General features: G+C 44.5%; 2 protein-coding genes across 2 annotated transcripts; both read left to right on the forward strand.

Moving 5' to 3' along the window:
- The first annotated feature begins 262 nt into the window (after positions 1-262).
- aldh6a1 (aldehyde dehydrogenase 6 family, member A1) lies at positions 263-9,576 on the forward strand. The gene is made up of 12 exons (XM_056428664.1): positions 263-425; positions 770-814; positions 2,266-2,340; positions 3,680-3,841; positions 3,953-4,031; positions 5,021-5,323; positions 5,539-5,660; positions 5,901-6,090; positions 6,676-6,857; positions 7,204-7,383; positions 8,413-8,511; positions 8,621-9,576. Exons 1-12 carry the CDS (start codon positions 390-392, stop codon positions 8,723-8,725), a joined length of 1,578 nt encoding a protein of 525 aa, XP_056284639.1. The 5' UTR covers positions 263-389; the 3' UTR covers positions 8,726-9,576.
- A 296-nt stretch (positions 9,577-9,872) lies between these two features.
- LOC130202667 (ectonucleoside triphosphate diphosphohydrolase 5-like) lies at positions 9,873-19,717 on the forward strand. The gene is made up of 14 exons (XM_056428374.1): positions 9,873-9,889; positions 11,651-11,881; positions 12,300-12,379; positions 13,354-13,497; positions 13,974-14,049; positions 14,408-14,443; positions 14,704-14,792; positions 14,876-14,958; positions 15,275-15,336; positions 16,017-16,118; positions 16,992-17,135; positions 17,493-17,549; positions 18,381-18,496; positions 19,233-19,717. The coding sequence occupies exons 2-14, from the start codon at positions 11,656-11,658 to the stop codon at positions 19,314-19,316; spliced, it is 1,299 nt and encodes a 432-aa protein (XP_056284349.1). The 5' UTR covers positions 9,873-9,889; positions 11,651-11,655; the 3' UTR covers positions 19,317-19,717.
- The last annotated feature ends 80 nt before the right edge of the window (positions 19,718-19,797 follow it).

The following is a 19,797-nucleotide window of genomic DNA, read 5'->3' on the forward strand; positions in this document are numbered from 1 at the left end:
CATGCAAATTACATGAATATCTTTAAATAGAAATCCATATTTTAAATGAAATAATTTATTTATACCCAAATCCTACCAAACTGACTCCAGATCAGCACGTACACACATGGACTTTAAAAGCAGTGTATATGGTTTGGCACGGGCATATTTTGAGTTCTGATATTGGGCTGGTTTTTGGGCTGGTTTTATTGGCCATTGGGCTGGTTTGGGGCTGGTTTTGTCACACAGACCTGGCAACCCTGTGTCTTCTAGCTCTAGTCGATCCGCAGCACCGCCTCTCCGCCAGCGCTGCCCTCTGCGAGCTGAACTTATATTTGCACTCTGGTGTCTTTTTTTGGGTCGGCTGAACGGCTTTGGAGCAGGAATAAGAGAAACCCCGACTCGCCACAATGGCAGCGCTTCTCCGCTCCCTTCTGAACAAGAAGGTGAGACAAATTAATGCTCACGTTTTACGGAAAAGTTTGTTTTTGTGGGACGTTTATGCAACTCGTAGCTAACAACCTGAGCTGCTAGCTAACAATGTCGTTAGCACAAAAAACAAACACGACGCACACAGTCCTTCCAGTCGTCTTTGCGAACGTGTAAAAGTACTCGTTACGTGCATATTAAGTAGAGTTTCAAGTCCGATTCATTACGTTTTATTTTTATCGCGTGGACACGGGGGTCAAGCAATACTCGGACGTCTCTGTTATCCATTAACGTCCAACCTTGTACATTGAGTTGAAATATGAATTAAAGTTGACAAATGGTGTCTTTTCTATTGTTGCAGGTGCCCCTCCAGATGGGTCGCATGTGTTACTCGTCCTCCTCAGCGGTAAGAGCCCCACTGCCAGCTTTCATAACCAGGCAGTGAATGAATGAATGACAGCTCCGGGTTTTCTATTAGTCAGTCACCAACTTGTGACATTATCCAGTAATAAAAAAACAAGTGAACACATGCATTGTTTTTTGTTTGTTGCACACTTGACCCCATGATGTTTTTTTAAGCAAGTGTCAACAAAGTTAGTTTTGATTGAGATAACACAATTACATCCACGTGGTATTTGTGTCAATAAACTATAAATGAAGCTGAGCAACATCCTGTTTTCTTCGATTGTATTATCACCAAGATAAAAGCCAGAATTTATTGTATTTCTTATATCAATTATAACATTATTTATTTAACGTAAACATAAAAATAAATAAGGATCCCTTACATTTGGTTAAGTCCTTGTGATCTGGAATATTTCACAATTATCTTTTAATATTACGCTTCTCAGCATCGTCTTTGGTGGGCGAACGATGTCTTAACCCTTGTGTTGCCTTCGGGTCAATATGACCCGATTCAATGTTTAACCCTCCTGTTACCTTTATATTTACTAACATATTTTACCCTTGAGGTCAATATGACCCCAGCTATTAAAATCTCCAGAAAATTATTTTGAATTAATATTGTTTTCCAAGTTTAAGTGTGAGGTACTTTATGTTTGTTGTGACGAAAAAGAACAATTCATTAACATTGAATGAATCATCGGTCAAATTGACGACAGGAGGGTTAAAGAGAAGGGTTTTAAAATACCTCAAAAGCAGATTCTTGTTTCTTATTTGTCTTCATATGATCCAATAACAATGTATATGTGATAAACTAGTGGCTGATTGTACTGGTCATTAGTCCTACTCTACATCAGATGTCTCCAGATTTTGTTGTGGCAATTAGTTTTTTAACTGGAAATTATACAGTTGGTCTGTGTGAAGTTTTGCAGGTTTCAGAATGAGAAAAAGAAACTCCACTTAGCAATCCATAGAGGGATATTTAAACATTTTCAAAGCACAATGACCTCCGTGTAGCATTGCATACTTATTGTAAGATGGACAACATTCTCTGTAGAAATGTCTCATTGCACTTTGTACTTGTTGCACACTCATTAACCGTGTCCTAAGTACATATCCTATACAGGACATATACCATGCACTAAACCTCATACTCTGTTTTTGCAGTTCATGAACAGTCGGTTACAGAGTGATTTATACTAACAGGAAGTTAATAAGACATCAGTCAAACGCCGACTTAGGAATTGGTGTGTATTATGTGATTAGGAGATTGCTTCGGTACATTGGAAACCTCTTATCAGGAGGCATTTAAAGTCAAATGTTAAAGTGATCTAAAACCAATGCTTTGGACAGTTGATGTATATGTTGTGGTGGTGGACATATGTCCTTAATGAACTCAGTCGTGATGTAACCAGACAGGAAGGGAATTAACCATATGCCTCTGTGATCCTCTAGCCCACCACCAAGCTGTTCATTGATGGCAAGTTTGTTGATTCCAACAGCTCGGAATGGCTCGACATTCACAACCCCGTAAGTAGTCGTGGATGAACTATATCCAGCCTGCGAAGAGGCTGCAGTATTAAGATACTAACCTGAAGCTGACTTCAACTAACCAGTAGCACTTTATAGTAGTACCTTTTTTAAGAAATCAAAGCCCATTCTATAGAGCGTATTCACGTGACGTCAGCATCTCAATCGCGCCATCTTGGGGTCCCACTTATTAAATGTCAGAAGAAGTTGACCTGGCTATCGTGTCCGCTGTTTGATTATGCGAGAGCCCAGCAACCTCATGTCCTTCTGCATTACCAAAGAAAGATTTCAGCGGTTGGAATTGAATATTCACAACGCTTTTTTACCTGATTTTACTCGCTCAACACTTTGTGGTTAATTCGCTAGTTACATTCCTGTTACCAGTTTTCATTTCCATAGCCCATGGACATTAACAACATTTCTGTTATACTTTTGGAAATACCACAAATGTCGGAACATCGAGCGCCCCGTGTCTGGGTTCATATATGATCCGTAGTCGCACAGCTCCGCCTCCAGGACGAGTGTCTGGATGAAGCCGCTTCCAGCTCCTTCAGGACCAGCAGTGACTGTTTGGCTGGCCGTGCTGAGTGCTGTTCCCATGGAGCCAGTGTTTTATTTTACCTTGAAATGAATCATAGAGTAAAGGCAGACATCGCCCGACGGAGTTGCCATGTTCATGGCTTCCTCCCAAGTTTTCATCCACAGTTCCTTTTGCGCAAGTGAAAGACATTGATTTTCGCTCGGCGAAAGAGTGTGTCAATGGAAACGTGCCCACAACCCGATGTGTCAACAGAAACGCATGAGAACGGTCGTAACGCTCATACGCCGAGTGAAGCCGAAGTAGATGCACGACAAGTTGAAGTAATAGCCTCTTGTTGAGCTGATAAACCCATATTCTGAATCATTAGTCCCACATCCAACAATGAGGCACAGTACCATAATCACAAGGCACACCGTTTTGAACTGAAAGTGTGTCTCCTTCGGGATATAATGGTCATTTCTAAAGAAGAGCGGCATAAAAAAAAGCAAAACAATGCCGTGCATGGACCCCAACATGGCCGCCAAAGGTTGTTGTGGTCACGTGAGTGAATACGCTCGATACAGACGGAGAAGCTTCACATCGTCCAAAAGTCCCCCTGCTGTCGTTCAGCTCGTCAAGTAGAAGCCCCGAGGAAGCAAGTGAAAAGCAGTGATGGATAATTAGCACGCATCAGATAAAATATAAAACTGTAAAGGATAGTAAACATGTGGTTGTTAACATTGATGAATTAATTCACAAGTAACGACTTCCCTTGTGCTCAGTTGAACTTGACTGCATGGACTGTCTCCTGCTCCTCAGGCCACGAATGAGGTGGTAGGACGTGTTCCCAAAGCGACCCAGGAGGAGATGCTGGCGGCGGTGGACTCCTGCTCCAGAGCCTACCCGTCCTGGGCCGAGACCTCCATCCTCAGCCGGCAGCAGGTCTTCCTGCGCTACCAGCAGCTCATCAAGGATAACATCGTACGGAAATGTGTCGCTTGCTTGTTTTCTCTTCTTTTCAGCCTGTGACCATTTTTTTAATTGTTACATCATTTATATTCTTGTTCCCCCCCCCCCCTTCTTATATATCAGAAAGAACTGGCTAGAATGATCACCTTGGAGCAGGGGAAAACTCTTGCCGATGCAGAGGGAGACGTATTTCGAGGACTTCGTGAGTAAAGCGTCGGCCTCCCAGAGTGTGCTACTGTGTTTTTTTTGTTGCTATCCTGATTAGATTAGAGTGCGAGTAAATGTGCAGCAGAGATCAAATTCCTCTGTTGAAGCTGTCTGTCGTATCTGTTCCTCCTGATGAAAAGTTTGTCTTGGGCAACCCTTTGCCTGGATGAAAGCTTGATGCTAAGTGGCTGCAGAGTGTCAATTATTTGCACGTAACCCGACACTTCCTGCAAAGGCAACTCCAACTTTTGAAATGAATAATGAAGCAAGGCGCCCACATTGCCATCTAGGAGCTTAAACTACTTTTCAAGAAACGTTGACTGTCCAATTATAACAAATCGAGGGTTAAGGAAACGGCGTCCCTGCAGCGTCACATTGTCGGGACCTGATGTTAACGTGCGACTGCCTAGGATGTCTTTATGTAAAGCGCTCTGCAGGCTCTGCTGCTAGTTACACTCTATATAAAAATGATTATGCAGTTCCCCTCATTAAGGTACGCTTTGGCAGAGTTGCATCATCAGGAATCTTGTTCAGCCATTAAACAAGTAAAGGAATATGTAATTTGGTTGTCACAAGACGGAGCTGCCAAGTGTCTTCTTTTACAAAAAATTTTTTACTTAATGCAGCTCTCGGTTTTGGGATGCCCCAAATTATTCTGGCACGCTAAACTTTAACTTATCAGCTGAAAGTCAGGCTCCAGAAGCAGGTGTGCTGCCAGCACTAGAGATGACGTCCTGCGGTGCTTGACGGTCTCACATGTTTGTATAGAAGTTCACTCGCTGGGAAAATAAATCAATTAACAGTCATTTTTTATTCTTAAAGAGGCCTCGGTACAAACGGCATAATGCTTTGTAATGTAGACATTAAATGATCCCATCCTATATATAACTCCTATTCATGCATCCATTAGTTTATTGGAAGCCTCCTATCTCTGCTCTGTTTTATTGGTTAACATCCGTTCTCCTCCCCCCCCCCCCCCTCCAGAGGTGGTGGAGCATGCCTGCAGCATTACGTCCCTCATGCTGGGGGAGACGTTGCCCTCCATCACCCGGGACATGGACACTCACACCTACCGCCTGCCCATCGGCGTGTGTGCCGGCATCGCCCCGTTTAACTTCCCCGCCATGATCCCGCTGTGGATGTTCCCCATCGGGATGGTGTGTGGCAACACCTACCTGATGAAGCCCTCTGAGCGCGTCCCAGGGTGCACCATGTTCCTGGCCAAACTGCTGCAGGACGCCGGAGCGCCGGACGGCACGCTGAACATCATCCACGGCCAGCACGACGGTGAGCGCGCGTCTCCCCCCCTCTTCACTCGGAAGCACAGAATCGGTGTGTGTCCATGAAGTGCGCAGCCCCATAGCTGCAAGTAATTCACGAGTGTTTGAGGAACGCGGGTTGAGATCACTGTATTTGAGGCCTTTGGTGCTTCTATTGCCTCGCGGGTTGCAGCAGCACCACAGATGGAGGATTTACCGTACCCGTTTGTGTCTTTTGTGTAGTGGTGAACTTCATCTGTGACCACCCGGCCATCAAAGCCATCAGCTTCGTGGGCTCCAACCCGGCCGGAGAGCACATCTACGAGCGGGGGTCCAAACACGGCAAGAGGGTGCAGTCCAACATGGTACAGCCGCACTCGCAGGACACATTTCAACATCGTTAGACTCAACATACTGCTATTGTATTCAGGATTATCATTGTTATGGGGGGGAAAAAAACATATGGAGCGAGCTGTTTACTACTCTGTGTCCAAGACCGCTTGGTGCTCAGCCAAGTGAATCCCAGATGTGCGTACCCCACGTGATGAGCTCTGTGCTACAGAGAGAAACCCCTCAGAGCCGTGTCCTACATTTCTGGTGTATAGGGTGCCAAGAACCACGGTGTGGTGATGCCCGATGCCAACAAAGAGAACACCATCAACCAGCTGGTGGGCGCTGCCTTCGGAGCCGCTGGCCAGCGCTGCATGGCTCTCTCCACGGCCATTTTTGTCGGGGACTCTATCGATTGGCTGCCGGAGCTGGTGGAGCGCTCCAAGTCACTGCGCGTCAACGCAGGTAGCTGTCAGAGTTAGCCGTTTACTAAACATTTTGTTTTTGTTTGTTTGTGTATTTTATTCAGTCAATCAAATCGAATACAATACAATATTATCCTATATAATATATAAAAGAGAAAGACTGAAAAGGTATAGGTAGAAGCAAAAAATGCTTATAAATTCCTATCCTAAATTGAAATTTAAAAAATCAGAAAATTAATATAAAATAAAGAAGAAAATAAAACAACAATAAACAAAATAAAAAACAAAATATATTTATATATACTACCACATACATCTTCCATATTAATACGTTTTTAATTACATTTATAACTCTCAAGAATTGTTTTATAAATAATTCCTAAAAAGGAGTTCACCATTCTTACATCCATTTCAACATTATTCCATAATTGGACTCCTACAACAGAAATACATCTTCTTTTAATCCCTTTTTTAGCCTTTTGTACCGTGAACTTACAAACATCTCTCAAATCATATTTACACTCATGTATTGAAAATAAACTTTGATATCGGGAGGTTTCATGATGCTGCCCTTTTTGTCGTTATGATGGGATGTTTTTTGACCGCGAACAAATGTGTCCTGAAGGAGATCAGCCGGGGGCGGATGTGGGTCCCCTGATCTCGCCTGAAGCCAAGGCCCGGGTGGAGTCTTTGATCCAGAGTGGGGTGGATGAGGGCGCCAAGATTCTGCTGGATGGGCGAAATGTCAACGTCAAAGGATTCGAAAATGGAAACTTTGTTGGACCCACCATCCTGAGCGGCGTCAGGGTGAGATTTGGCAAAGGGGGAAACGTGGCAGCCTTTTTTTCAGTTTCTAAAAACTCTTAATACGATGAAATAAAGGTCCCAGAATTATGTTTTTAAAGCGTTTAGAGATAAAAAATTTAAATTAAGTTTGGTCTATCCACTGGAGCCTAAAGACTTTGTGTTAAATGCAATGAAAGCACTTCTTCCCAGTCATCTCCATGTCTTGCTATAACGTCCTAAAGTGTGTACATAATGTACTGTTAATGATGCCTCGTGGAGTTGATGTTGTTGCAGAAGATGATGATGATGATGATGATGATAAATGCTGAGGGAGACTCTGGTGTGATCGTTCTGCTTTTCCTTCCAGCCGGACATGAAGTGTTACACAGAGGAGATCTTTGGACCGGTGCTCATCGTCCTGGAGGCCGGCAATCTGGACGAAGCCATAGCTTTAATCAACAACAACCCGTACGGCAACGGCACCGCCATCTTCACCACCAACGGAGCCACGGCACGCAAATACACGCACGAGGTGGACGTTGGCCAGGTGAGACGCAACCGGACCCTGGAGGTGGTTTGTCGATGTGAACAGAGCTCCGGCAGGGTTTTTAAATAAAAGGTCACCTTTTGCCGTATTTGAGTCCTTCGTGAGTCGCCGGTTTGAGACTTTGAGTCGACAGTTTTGTGGAGAAGGCGTTCGGTTTCAAAGACGGGAAACGGACAGACTCGGCGTGCATATTTATTGTTGATTGATGGCTCGAAGGAATGGTGCTGTAAAGTATTATTGCATACTTTTATAACCGGTCATCCGTGTAAATCAAAGTTTCACGCTCATTGTTTGCGGCATTAAAAAGATAGGGTCACAAGTTTTAACGCCGATCTTAAAATGTTTATGAAACTCTGCATTTAAATATGTTTTATTGGCCCATCTCTCTTCCATTTTTTTAAAGGCATGTTTTAAAGAGATTTGTATACTTGACAGGAGAAACTCCGAGATTTTTTAATTTATTCTCATTTTGAAAAAAGGAGAAATCGTCTTTTACTTTTTTTCAAATACATAGACATTATGTCAGAATTGGTTTATTGCCAGGTATGTTGCACAACTGCACATGCAGGAAATGTGGCTTTGTGATTGGTGCAGGGCAATAAACTCGGTGCCATAAGAGACACCATTTAAAAAGTATGAAAATGTGGAATTGTGAATATTTAATGTGAGGAGTTGTGCAGGGATATGTAAATGTCTAATTGTCCTGGTGATGTCAGTCAGTGGGGATCCAGGTCCGTGTCAAACCTGTTGATACACCTGTGTGTGTGTGTGTGGTCTATGCAATTTTAAATATATAAGAAAGTGACGACAGAGGATTTCTTCAACCCTCGTAAAAAGGGCTTGATTACTATGTAATTTAAAAGCTGAAAAATACAGTGTTTTACAATACAATGTTAATGTTTTAAATGAAGTCATTAGTATTTAATTAACCGTTATACAAAACTATTTATTGAATTTCCAGTAATCATGCTCTATTGTGGTGTATAATGACATATTGTGACCCCTAATGTATTGTCTGCATTTGTACAGATCGGCGTGAACGTGCCCATCCCCGTCCCCCTGCCCATGTTCTCCTTCACCGGCTCCAGAGGCTCCTTCAGAGGAGACACCAACTTCTACGGCAAGCAGGTAAACAACAACAACAACAACAAGGACCCTAAACATGACTCTGCATCAAAAATAAGAAAGACACGTTGAACCCGGGTAGTTGACACCGCAGTCGTCTCTCTCCCACCAGGGCATCCAGTTCTACACTCAGATCAAGACCGTGACCTCGCAGTGGAAGGTCGAGGACGCCACCGTGACGAGCCCGGCCGTTACCATGCCAACCATGGGACGCTAAACCGACCGCACATCCAGCACGACCTTGAGAGAGACGTCTCGTATGCCTTAAGATGCAGCCCATGAAGCGGGGGAGGGGGGGTTACATGTCCTTTTCATTAGATATAGTTACACTGCGTGATTATTAGTTGGTGATGTCTTTTATTTTAATCTTCAGCCATTTTTAACAATGCACAAATGCAAGCAAACTACACCTCATTGGGAGATGAGCTGGACTGATGCAATGAACGGGGCGTGTTGTGTTTTGCACCCGTTTCCCCTCCTGTCCGGACCGCTCGCACTACGGATGTCAGCCAGAGCCCGTATTTGCATCATCAGTCGCATTTCTTTAAACCGACAGTAGAATTCAAAAGTATCAGGGATTTTATCTTTGAGGCAATGACCCCCACACGTCTTCCACCATTATCCTGTCTTTTCTTTTTTTTGTAGCTTGTTCTGTTTGTCAGTGTTGTCGAGATACTGGCAAAGAAAATATAAATGGTACAGATGCTATCTTGGAACAATAACACACCTTTAACTGATCTAATGGTTGTATTTCTTGTCTCTAAATGTATTATATATCCTACTGTCCCGGTGTGGATGTCAGAGACAGGCGCAAGGGTTTTGTATTGTCGGGAGTGAGTCTTTTATTCTCGTCATGAATGGAATACAAGTTAATTTGCTGTATTTTTACATGACATTGACATTCTCTATAAACCATCACGATGACACAGTATGCCGAAAACATTTCCATTAAAATTATGAGCTACGTAATATTTAGTAACCTAGGCTGTTTGTGATTGATGATTAAGAGATGACATGGTTGTAATTCCCTGTTTGAATTAAATTTGATTAAATGGAGTTCAGATTTGGTGAATTGGTCATGTGCTTCTGTTGCGGTTCAATGTGTTATTCATGACACATTGGCATAAATTATGCCTAATTAACTTCACAGATGAGAAGTAGTTTAATGTTTATTAAACTTGTTATTCTGGTTCATCAATACACGTCCTGTAATTTTAGCTGAAAGCGATCTACTTGTGTAGGTTATGTGTTTGTTTTTTTCACTTCTCGACGTCCGTTGGTGAGCCGTGCGCGAGACTGCAAATAACTTCCATCACGTGACGCCGGTGACGTCACGACGAGCGCCAGAGAGAGAGAGGCGCGTCGTCGGACGTCCGTCATGGTGAGAGCTTCGACTGTGTTCGTTCCTTCAGAAAGCTTCCGTTACAGATAGATATATACTTTTGTTTCATTTTATTTTATTAAGAAACTCGCGGTAACGGGCGGCCGTTGGCGAACGTTAACGAGCGTGTTGACGAACTTCGCCGCCTAGCTTCGTTGGACGTAGCGTTCACGCAAACTGACGTCGTACGTAACGTCAGTTGACCGAGAATTAACGAAAACGAAGAGCTGCGTCACGCCCGACAGCCGTTTAAATATATATATATATATATATAAATATTATAATGTTCTTCGAAACTATTTTTAGTGTGAAGGCAAATATATATATTATATATATATAATGCCTCCCCCCCAAAATAGTTACGTTTTAATAAGAAAAAAATGGTATAAAAAGGAGTAAAATCTAGAGAGGATAGTATTGAGTAGACGTTACCTTTTTAGATGCATTGTAACACAAGTTTAGTGCAATCTGCTTTTTATATTCGTTATTAAGTGAGGCAGCCACAGAAAGATCCAGTTTATAAATATCATAAATGACCAAGAATGATTTTGCTATATTACACATTTAATTTAAAATTCATTCAACCAGAGTTTCATGAAACATTTTCCGAAATCGTCCCTATAAATATGACTCGTATGCCCAGTGGTGATCACAAAATACTCTTTTTGTTCCCAGTATAGATTTATCTCTCGGGACAGTATTTTTTGCATGATTTGTTAATTAATATTCATAAATACCGGTGATCATGTGGCAGTGAGAACAGCCTCCAGGTTGCATGTGTCTGCTGCCTTTTAAGCCATAAAACCAGCAAGTTATTCATTTAGTTTAGTAAAAACTGAGCATTATTATAATGGGATTTAAGTGAATCATGGAATATCTTTCTTCTCCAAGGTCGACACACTTCCCTTAGTTCTGCTCGGAGCGTGGGGCCCGCTCTGGAGCCACAGATTATTTTTGCATTAATATAAATGTCATAAAAACCATAGTGTTAAGTACACACTGCCAGACTTTTAAATACATGCTCTTCTAACGTACTGAGATGCATCCTCATGAAAAGCTTTCCTTACACCCAAAATATATAGTTCTATCAATTCACAAAGCCTGGTGTATTTGGATGTTTAGCATTTTTTAGCTTTAAATGAGCAAAAATCTAGGGCACAAATGAAACGTTTCGGTGGTGAATAATTGATAAAGGGGCCGAGGCTTGGGTCTCATTTGTAAGTCTAGTTGTAGCATCTTGTGTAACTTGTTTTCGACTTCAGCTCCAGCTAAACGCCTTTTAATTCTAGATCTTCAATTTGATTTCACGTGCCGCAAATTACCTCACCTACGAAATGTCTCAATCTTCTGTGCGAGCAGAAGCGCTCGTCTCACCGGGCGTTTCCTCGCCGCCCCACCGAGGCTCTAAGCGCCTCATAATTTCTCACATTAGCGATCTTGAGTTGTGTTGAGACACGAGCTGCCGCGTATTGATCGAAGATCAAAAGATTAAAGTCCACCGAATGAAGTCAAACACGGCGTTGATGTGATGTTTTTCCTAAATGCTCTCCAGGAGTCGACTCGGCAGGTAGTTTTTGGGTGCGTCTCTGATTGGCTGGAGAGTCTCCCCGTGGGTGTGGTCTAACTGGTCCATCTCCCAAAACCAGTCAGCATCAGCGTGGAGCAGTCAAACCCACATTTAAATAGAATAGCAGCTTTCAGAGAGCACCCACGAGAAGACGTGTGATATCCGTTTTTGTTGTTGGTTGAACTCCCTCAGAGTGAAGATGAAGCTCGCCGTGCCGCTTCCTCTCCTGGCGCTGCTCGCCGTCGCCGGGCCGAGCCGAGCCCGGGTCAGGACATCCCTCCCGCATTTGCCCGGCGCCTTCGGGAGCCTCCTCCCCAGACTCAGCCGCCCGGCCAACCACAGCCGCATCTTCTACGCCGTGATGTTCGACGCCGGCAGCACGGGGACCCGCGTCCACGTCTACACCTTCATCCACGGCGACTCGGGTAATATCCGGCGTCTTCGCCCGACCCCGGCCTCACCCGCTCTTTCACACGTGGTCGCGAAGCGTTGAGAATAAGGTCGAATCGCACGAGTCGTGTATTGACATGTCCCGCGATCAGTCGATTTACAATGCAAATTGAATTTAAAATATCCTCACAGCCTTACGTCGCTTTAAACCTCTCCATTTTTCCTTTTCCTTTACCTCACGAGACGTAGATTACACTCGGCTGTTTACTTTTCACTGTTTACTCTTGGAGAATGAATCCTCTTCAGTCAGATTCCAGTCTCCACGCCTCCTCTCGAACACACACGGATATTTATCCTGCGTCTCGCCACTCTAGAGCTCTGAACGCTTTCAATAGCTGCTGCATATTTGATGTGGGCGGATCTTGTATTATTCTTTTCTTCTTTTTTTTATAGAGGAGCTGCCTATTTTGGACAATGAGATGTTCCACTCCATAAAGCCCGGGTTGTCAGCGTACGCCGACTCCCCCGAAATGGTGAGCTCATCGTCCAATCGATTACATCGAGCTGAAGGGCGACGGCGTCCCGCTTCCTCGGAAAGCATCGCGAATGAACGGAACGGAGAAAAACTACAACAAATAATATGCAACGCTTCAAGTGTTCTCCACGCTCGAGCTCTCGTTAGCGTTGTCTGTCTATTTTTTAACCCTCCTATTACCTTTGGGGTCAATTTGACCCCATTCAATATTTAACGTCTCTAAAAAAATGATTGACATTATTTTTTTTGCTTCATATCTCATGACTTTTCCTAATTTACTGGAGACAACTGGAAAAACCTAAAATTCCCATGCTGATATGTTTTCACTGTCCTGAACACAACTTGTACCCATCGGTGTTCTTTGGGGTCAAATTGACCCCAGGCTGTTTTTCACTGTGTAAAATATATAAGAAAATATCAACTTTTTTATTTATTTAACCCTTGTGTTGCCTTAGGGTCATTTTGACCCGAATCAATATTACACCCTCCCCCCGCCTTTGGGTCATTTTGACCCGAATCAATATTACACCCTCCTGTTACCTTTATATTTACTAACATATTTTACCCTTTGGGTTCAATTTGACGCCAGCAATTAAAACCTCCAGAAAATTATTAGAATTAATATTGTTTTCCAAGTTTAAGTGTGAGGCACTTTATGTTTGTTTGTTGACTACCGAAAGAACACCGACATTAAACATTGAATGGGGTCAAATTAATCCTAAGGCGGGGGGAGGGTGTAATATTGATTCGGGTCAAAATGACCCGAAGGCAACACAAGGGTTAAAAGGCTATTTAGGTAGTCGACAAACACATAAAGTACCTCACACTTAAACTTGGGAATCAATAATAATTCTAATAATTTTCTGGAGTTTTTAATTGCTGGGGTCAAATTGACCCCACGGGTAAAATATGTCAGTACATTTGAAGGTAACAGGAGGGTTAATAATAATAAATATGTATTTTTTTCAAAAGGCCGGACACACGGTGAGGATGCTGCTGAAGGTGGCCAGGAAGACGGTGCCCCGCCTGGAGTGGAAGAGAACGCCGCTGGTCCTCAGAGCCACGGCCGGACTCCGGCTGCTCGCCGCAGAGAAAGCCCGGGTCCTCCTGGAGCAGGTAGGACGAGAGCGCAACGCTACACACACAGAGCTCAACGCTACACACACAGAGACACGCGACACGCCGTCGAGACCTCTTTCAAAAAGCGCAGTTCTTTATCTTCGGGGCCGTCGTGGCGGCGCTACGTTGTCTGACACTCTCTCGGCAAAGTGCAGCCTCTTATCCGGGGGGGGGAGGGGGGGGCGAGGAAGAAAGAGCATTTCTCCGTATTGTTATCGAAGTGGCGTGAGCTCAGTGTGGAAGGGGATACGGTCGTAATGGATGGGCCCCGGGGCACCTGGGGAAGATAAAACGGTACGTTATTAATCCCCCTGAGGGAATTAATGAATCCCTTCGAGGCGGAGGAGGAGGAGGGCACCTTCTGGATGAGCCGCCATTACACGAGATAACATTGAGGCCGTTTCTCAGTTGCACTCGTGCTCTTTTCTCTCAATCCCTCCCCCTCCCCCCCCCTCCACTCTCTTCCTCCGCAGGTTCAACGCGTGTTTGATGAATCTCCCTTTCTGGTCCCAGACGACAGCGTCAGCATCATGAACGGCACGTATGAAGGTAAACTTGACACGGCCCTACTTGCCGACGCGAAAACGCAGCCGATTATTTGTGTTCTTTTTTTTATGATGACACTTAAGCAGATGAGATTGCTCTCCCCCACAAAGTTGTTTGTGACCTTTTAAAAGTCTGTAATTAGGCGGTGGGGAAATTGGTGTTATTGTCTGTTATTGATTTGTCAGCATTTCAGCCTCTGACTCACGTGTGTGTGAGGGTGTGTGTGTGTGTGTGTGTGTGTGTGGAGACATGCTTTCTTCCACCGTTGTAGTTTCTGTGAAAATTAGTGAGTCAGCTTCTTCTAAAGATGTACCGCCTGACATGTCTGTTTTATTGCTTTGCAAATCTCTTTCCAACTCAGGCATCCTGGCCTGGATATCTGTGAACTACCTGACAGGTGAGTACTGTGAAGTCTATTTATAGCCCCGTGCTTCACATATTCACACACTGAATGCACACAAATGTAATTTCACGCCCAAAGGCTGGGGGGGGGGGGCTCTGATCTTTATCGGGGCTCCGTCTCTGGATTTCATATTATTTTTCTTTGCGAGTGCAGTCTGTGTCCAATGGAGCGTTTGAAGATTGCATCTCGAGGTGTAACTGATTAGCTCGTCTCTGATTGGCTGCTGGATTAAAGCGGGGAACTGTTTTTTCCAGGTCACCTGAATGCACACACCAAGAAGACAGTGGGGATCCTGGATCTGGGAGGAGGATCCACGCAGATCACCTTCCTGCCAAAACTAAGGGCGAGTTTTTTTTAGTTTTTTAGTCTTTTAGAGATTCCAATATAATAAGTGATCCCTAACCCGCTGTGTCCTCCACACCGCAGAAGACCATTGAAAGGGTGCCAGTTGCTGATTACGTTGCCAGATTTGGCGTCTCCAACACATCATTCGAATTGTACACTTACAGGTAATTAATACACATTTCATAAAATATCTTAATCTTACATTTCATAAAATATCCTAATCTTACGTTTCATAAAAGATCTTAATCTTACATTTCACTGCATGAAGTCATTCCTTGATAAAGATCTCTGTTTACGGTAATTTATCTTTTAAATTAACTTTGAATCTTCGCTTGCTTTTTAATTCGTGTAACTTCTGTTATCGTGCGTCTTCACGAGGACGTGAACCATTTGTTGTGTTTGGCCTATTTTCAGAACGACTTGCTTGTCTGTGTTGGTTTTGTATCACAATCCTTTAAAAAAAAAAAAACTTTCATCCAGTTACCTCGGAAACGGACTGATGGCGGCGCGGCTGGCCACGCTGGGCGCTTTGGGCGCAGAAGGTAACCTGAGGGGAAACGGTCTGTGAGCGAGTCTCCTAAAGATACTGACACACCACAGTGAGTCAGTATCTACGAACACTGAGTGGAGGAGGTAACGACGGGGTTCCTACGGTCATGGAAAACCTGGAAAAGTCCTGGAATTTTAAAATGCTTATTTCCAGGCCTTAAAAAAAGTCCTTTAAAAAAATGTTGTACTTGTACTTGTTTATTTTAACGCCGAGTTTGAAATAATGAATATGTTTTTTAAAAAGAAAGACGGTCAAAATATAAGCTGGCAAAAATAATACTCGCGGCGCAATTTCTTTTTTTTCCCCCTTTCGAGTGAACGCACCATCACTATAACGTCCGGTGGCCATAGCAACAGCAGCTCAGGGATGATAACGGCAAAACAGGGAGACACGGAGAGTTCACAAGATTAATTGGTGATGGAAATTAGGTCCCGGAAATCCGTGTGTGTGTGTGTGTGTGCGTGTGTGTGCGTGTGCGCGTGTGTGTGTGATGTCTATAAATAGGTAGAGAGAGGGATGATAAGGAGACAACAGAGGTGAAGAAGAGGCTGAGAAGCAGAGCGCTGTGACACCTCGACAAATAAAGACACAAATATAAACGCGTTCGTCTCGACGTTCGAGAGAATTTCATTCTTTTTGTTCCTGGGAGTCTTCTCTCTCTCTCTCTAACAGGGTCGGAGGGGCGAGTTTATAAAAGTTCCTGCCTGCCCAACAAGTTCAGGGACGAATGGAGTTTTGGAGGTGTGGCCTATCGAGTGAGCGGCGACCCAGATGGTGAGTTCCTGTTTACCTGAAGCATCAAAACAAAGCTTCTGTGGAAGGGAATTCACTTCTCTTTTCTTTTCATCCCTTTTGAATTTTTAAATATCCAGAGTGAAAGATTTGAGCAAATGTGAAAAAAATGAATATTTTTGTGACGATAAACAAACATCTGTATTATTAATCGCCTTATGTTAAAGAGTAAAGACAGACCGGTAACATTATGTTCTGCAATTTTTAATCATGCAAAAGCACCACGAAAAATATTGTGTTTGCTGGAGATGTGCTCCGCTTTATTTCTAGGAAATAAATTATTCAGCATGAAGAAACTTTTTATTTTATAATAGGTGATCGACTAGAGAAAAGTAATAGCTAGATATAGATGCTAAGATACTTTATTCAGCCCCAGGGGAACAGTTGGTTGTAGTTACAAGAACAAGTAAACATAAAGTATTAAGTATGAAAGAATGCACAATATTAGATTAAATTAGATTAGATAATCCTTTATTAGTCCCACAATGGGGACATTTCAGGATCACAGCAGCGGGTGCCCATTAGAGCATTAATACAAATAAAAGTTCAAAACAAAACACAATACTAAATACTAAATATACACAAGGCAATGACCAGAGTGAATTCCCAGCAGGTTAAAGTTCTGAGTGCCAATACAATAAAATAGAGCAGGACATATTAGAACAATGTAATAATAAAGAACAAAGAAAGCCACCGATTGGTCGACGGAGTTCGGGAGGCCGTCCTTCCTTCAGCTCCGTTGTCTAAGCCCATTGAAATGGACTTTAACTTTAACTACCCGTCGCGTCACGATGCGTTGGTTTCTCCCCCTCAGAAGACGCGTACTTGACCGCACCGTCTCCGTTTGTCCACCAGGTGACGGCGGGTACAAGCGCTGCTACCAGGAGGTCCTGAAGGCGGTGGAGGGAGTGATCCACCAGCCCTACGAGCTGGAGGACAGCAACGTCTTCTACGCCTTCTCCTATTACTTTGACAGAGCTGTGGATGCAGGCCTCATCGGTGAGCCCGCCCACACACACACACACACACACACACACACACACACACACACACACACACACACACACACACACACACACACACACACACACACACACACACACACACACACACACACACACACACACACACACACACACACACCTAGCAGGATGATATTACCCAGGCAGCCGAGTGTGAGTCACCGGTGGCGTGGAAGCGCTATAGGTGTGTAGTTATTAAGAGCTGAAAGGGCACGCACTCTTATTATTAGTATTATGGAGATGTGCATGTGGATCCACCTTCATGAGCCTGTAGCATTTAAAGAGGTGTGGAAGGTGACACCATCATCCCCCCCCCCCAATCATCCCGTTGCAGATGGGGTCCGAGGAGGAGCGCTGGAGGTCGGAGACTTCAAAAAGAGAGCGAAAGAAGGTGAGGCGGCGTCTGGACTTGTGTCCTCAGTCTGGCCTCGTATCCTCGCTAGTCTGGCCTCGTGTCCTCAGTCTGGACTCGTGTCCTCGCTAGTCTGGACTCGTGTCCTCGCTAGTCTGGACTCGTGTCCTCGCTAGTCTGGACTCGTGTCCTCAGTCTGGACTCGTGTCCTCGCTAGTCTGGACTCGTGTCCTCGCTAGTCTGGACTCGTGTCCTCGCTAGTCTGGACTCGTGTCCTCACTAGTCTGGACTCGTGTCCTCACTAGTCTGGACTCGTGTCCTCGCTCTGGACTAGTGTCCTCGCTCTGGACTAGTGTCCTCACTAGTCTGGCCTTGTGTCCTCGCTAGTCTGGACTCGTGTCCTCGCTAGTCTGGACTCGTGTCCTCACTAGTCTGGACTTGTGTCCTCGCTCTGGACTCGTGTCCTCACTAGTCTGGACTCGTGTCCTCACTAGTCTGGACTCGTGTCCTCGCTCTGGACTAGTGTCCTCACTAGTCTGGACTAGTGTCCTCACTAGTCTGGACTTGTGTCCTCACTAGTCTGGACTCGTCTCCTCACTAGTCTGGACTTGTGTCCTCGCTAGTCTGGCCTCGTGTCCTCGCTAGTCTGGACTCGTGTCCTCACTAGTCTGGACTCGTGTCCTCGCTCTGGACTAGTGTCCTCACTAGTCTGGACTAGTGTCCTCACTAGTCTGGACTTGTGTCCTCACTAGTCTGGACTCGTCTCCTCACTAGTCTGGACTCGCGTCCTCGCTAGTCTGGCCTCGTGTCCTCGCTAGTCTGGACTCGTGTCCTCGCTAGTCTGGGCTTGACTCCCTCTCGTCTGTCCAGTGTGCAGTAAGATGAGCCGGTTTCCCTCCGCCAGTTCCTTCCTGTGCATGGACTTGACCTACATCACCTGTCTGCTGAAGGATGGGTTCGGCTTCAAGGAGAGCACCCTGTTACAGGTGAGCACCCTGCTGCGGGTGAGCACCCTGTTACAGGTGAGCACCCTGCTGCGGGTGAGCACCCTGTTACAGGTGAGCACCCCGTTACAGGTGAGCACCCTGCTGCGGGTGAGCACCCTGTTACAGGTGAGCACCCTGCTGCGGGTGAGCACCCTGTTACAGGTGAGCACCCTGCTGCGGGTGAGCACCCTGTTACAGGTGAGCACCCTGCTGCGGGTGAGCACCCCGTTACAGGTGAGCACCCTGCTGCGGGTGAGCACCCTGTTACAGGTGAGCACCCTGCTGCGGGTGAGCACCCTGTTACAGGTGAGCACCCTGCTGCAGGTGAGCACCCTGCTGCAGGTGAGCACCCTGTTGTGGGAGGGCGACGGGCCTGGTGTTGTTTAGTGGGAAAAGACACATTGACCTTTGTTTACATACTTAACTGACTTCCTTTATGACTTCTACACTAGATCCCTTTATTAAAATAATTTACAAGACTATAATTTGACTTTATCATACTTAATTACTTTTTATGACACTAGGATTTTATTACTTATATAAAAAAAAAAAAATCCTACCAACTTCTTAAGTACGACAAAACTTTACTACTTTTTCGCGACAAAATATATATATATTTTTGTACACAATGGTTAATAGAAAAAGTAAATTCGACAGTGTCAGTTAATTTTTTTATTTCAATAAATACAAAAAGGCATTCAAGTGATCTGCTGCCCCCCCCCCCCCTCCTCCCCAGTTGACCAAGAAAGTGAACAACGTGGAGGCCAGCTGGGCTCTGGGCGCCACGCTGGACCACTTCCACAACCTGAAAGTCCACTAAGGCTCATTCGGCGCCGCTCCATTAAACACGTGATGACGGCAGCACTCGCCCCATGAGTAATTATTCATTTCTCTTTTTTTTTTTTTATGCAATTATCCTCAAGTGTAATATATCGAGCAGCAAGCGAGCGACGCGTCGTCGCGCTCGGAACACGTGAAGCGCCGGAGGGTCGAGTGATTGTTCCCAATAAACCGGTCGGTCAACGCGGCTTTGGGCCTCGCCGGGTTTATAGATTGCATGAAAGGATATTTGATATTTCATAATTGTCCGGTAGCATTTCAATAATTGGCGATTTTAGAAATAAGTGGGCCTTATTTTTCCATCAGACGATATCAGCCTCACCTCCATGTTTGTTTACATTGATAATGTACACATATTTTCATAAACTTTAACAAAACCCGTCTCAGTATTTCTTTGGGAGTATTTATATATATAAAACAAAACAAAAAAAGGTTGTTTGTACAAACTGTCAAAATAAAAC

The sequence above is a fragment of the Pseudoliparis swirei genome, chromosome 12 (assembly GCF_029220125.1).
Source record: "Pseudoliparis swirei isolate HS2019 ecotype Mariana Trench chromosome 12, NWPU_hadal_v1, whole genome shotgun sequence".
In the NCBI taxonomy this organism is placed as follows: domain Eukaryota; kingdom Metazoa; phylum Chordata; class Actinopteri; order Perciformes; family Liparidae; genus Pseudoliparis; species Pseudoliparis swirei.

What these genes read in the sequence shown, in the direction of transcription:
- LOC130202667 (XM_056428374.1), top strand. Translation starts at nt 11,656, where the DNA reads ATGAAGCTCGCCGTGCCGCTTCCTCTCCTGGCGCTGCTCGCCGTCGCC. An exon ending in CCCGGGTCCTCCTGGAGCAG is followed by an intron (nt 13,498 to 13,973) that starts GTAGGACGAGAG and finishes CTTCCTCCGCAG; the next exon opens with GTTCAACGCGTGTTTGATGA. An exon ending in CATGAACGGCACGTATGAAG is followed by an intron (nt 14,050 to 14,407) that starts GTAAACTTGACA and finishes TTTCCAACTCAG; the next exon opens with GCATCCTGGCCTGGATATCT.
- aldh6a1 (XM_056428664.1), top strand. Translation starts at nt 390, where the DNA reads ATGGCAGCGCTTCTCCGCTCCCTTCTGAACAAGAAG. An exon ending in GTTACTCGTCCTCCTCAGCG is followed by an intron (nt 815 to 2,265) that starts GTAAGAGCCCCA and finishes GTGATCCTCTAG; the next exon opens with CCCACCACCAAGCTGTTCAT. An exon ending in CCAACTTCTACGGCAAGCAG is followed by an intron (nt 8,512 to 8,620) that starts GTAAACAACAAC and finishes CTCTCCCACCAG; the next exon opens with GGCATCCAGTTCTACACTCA.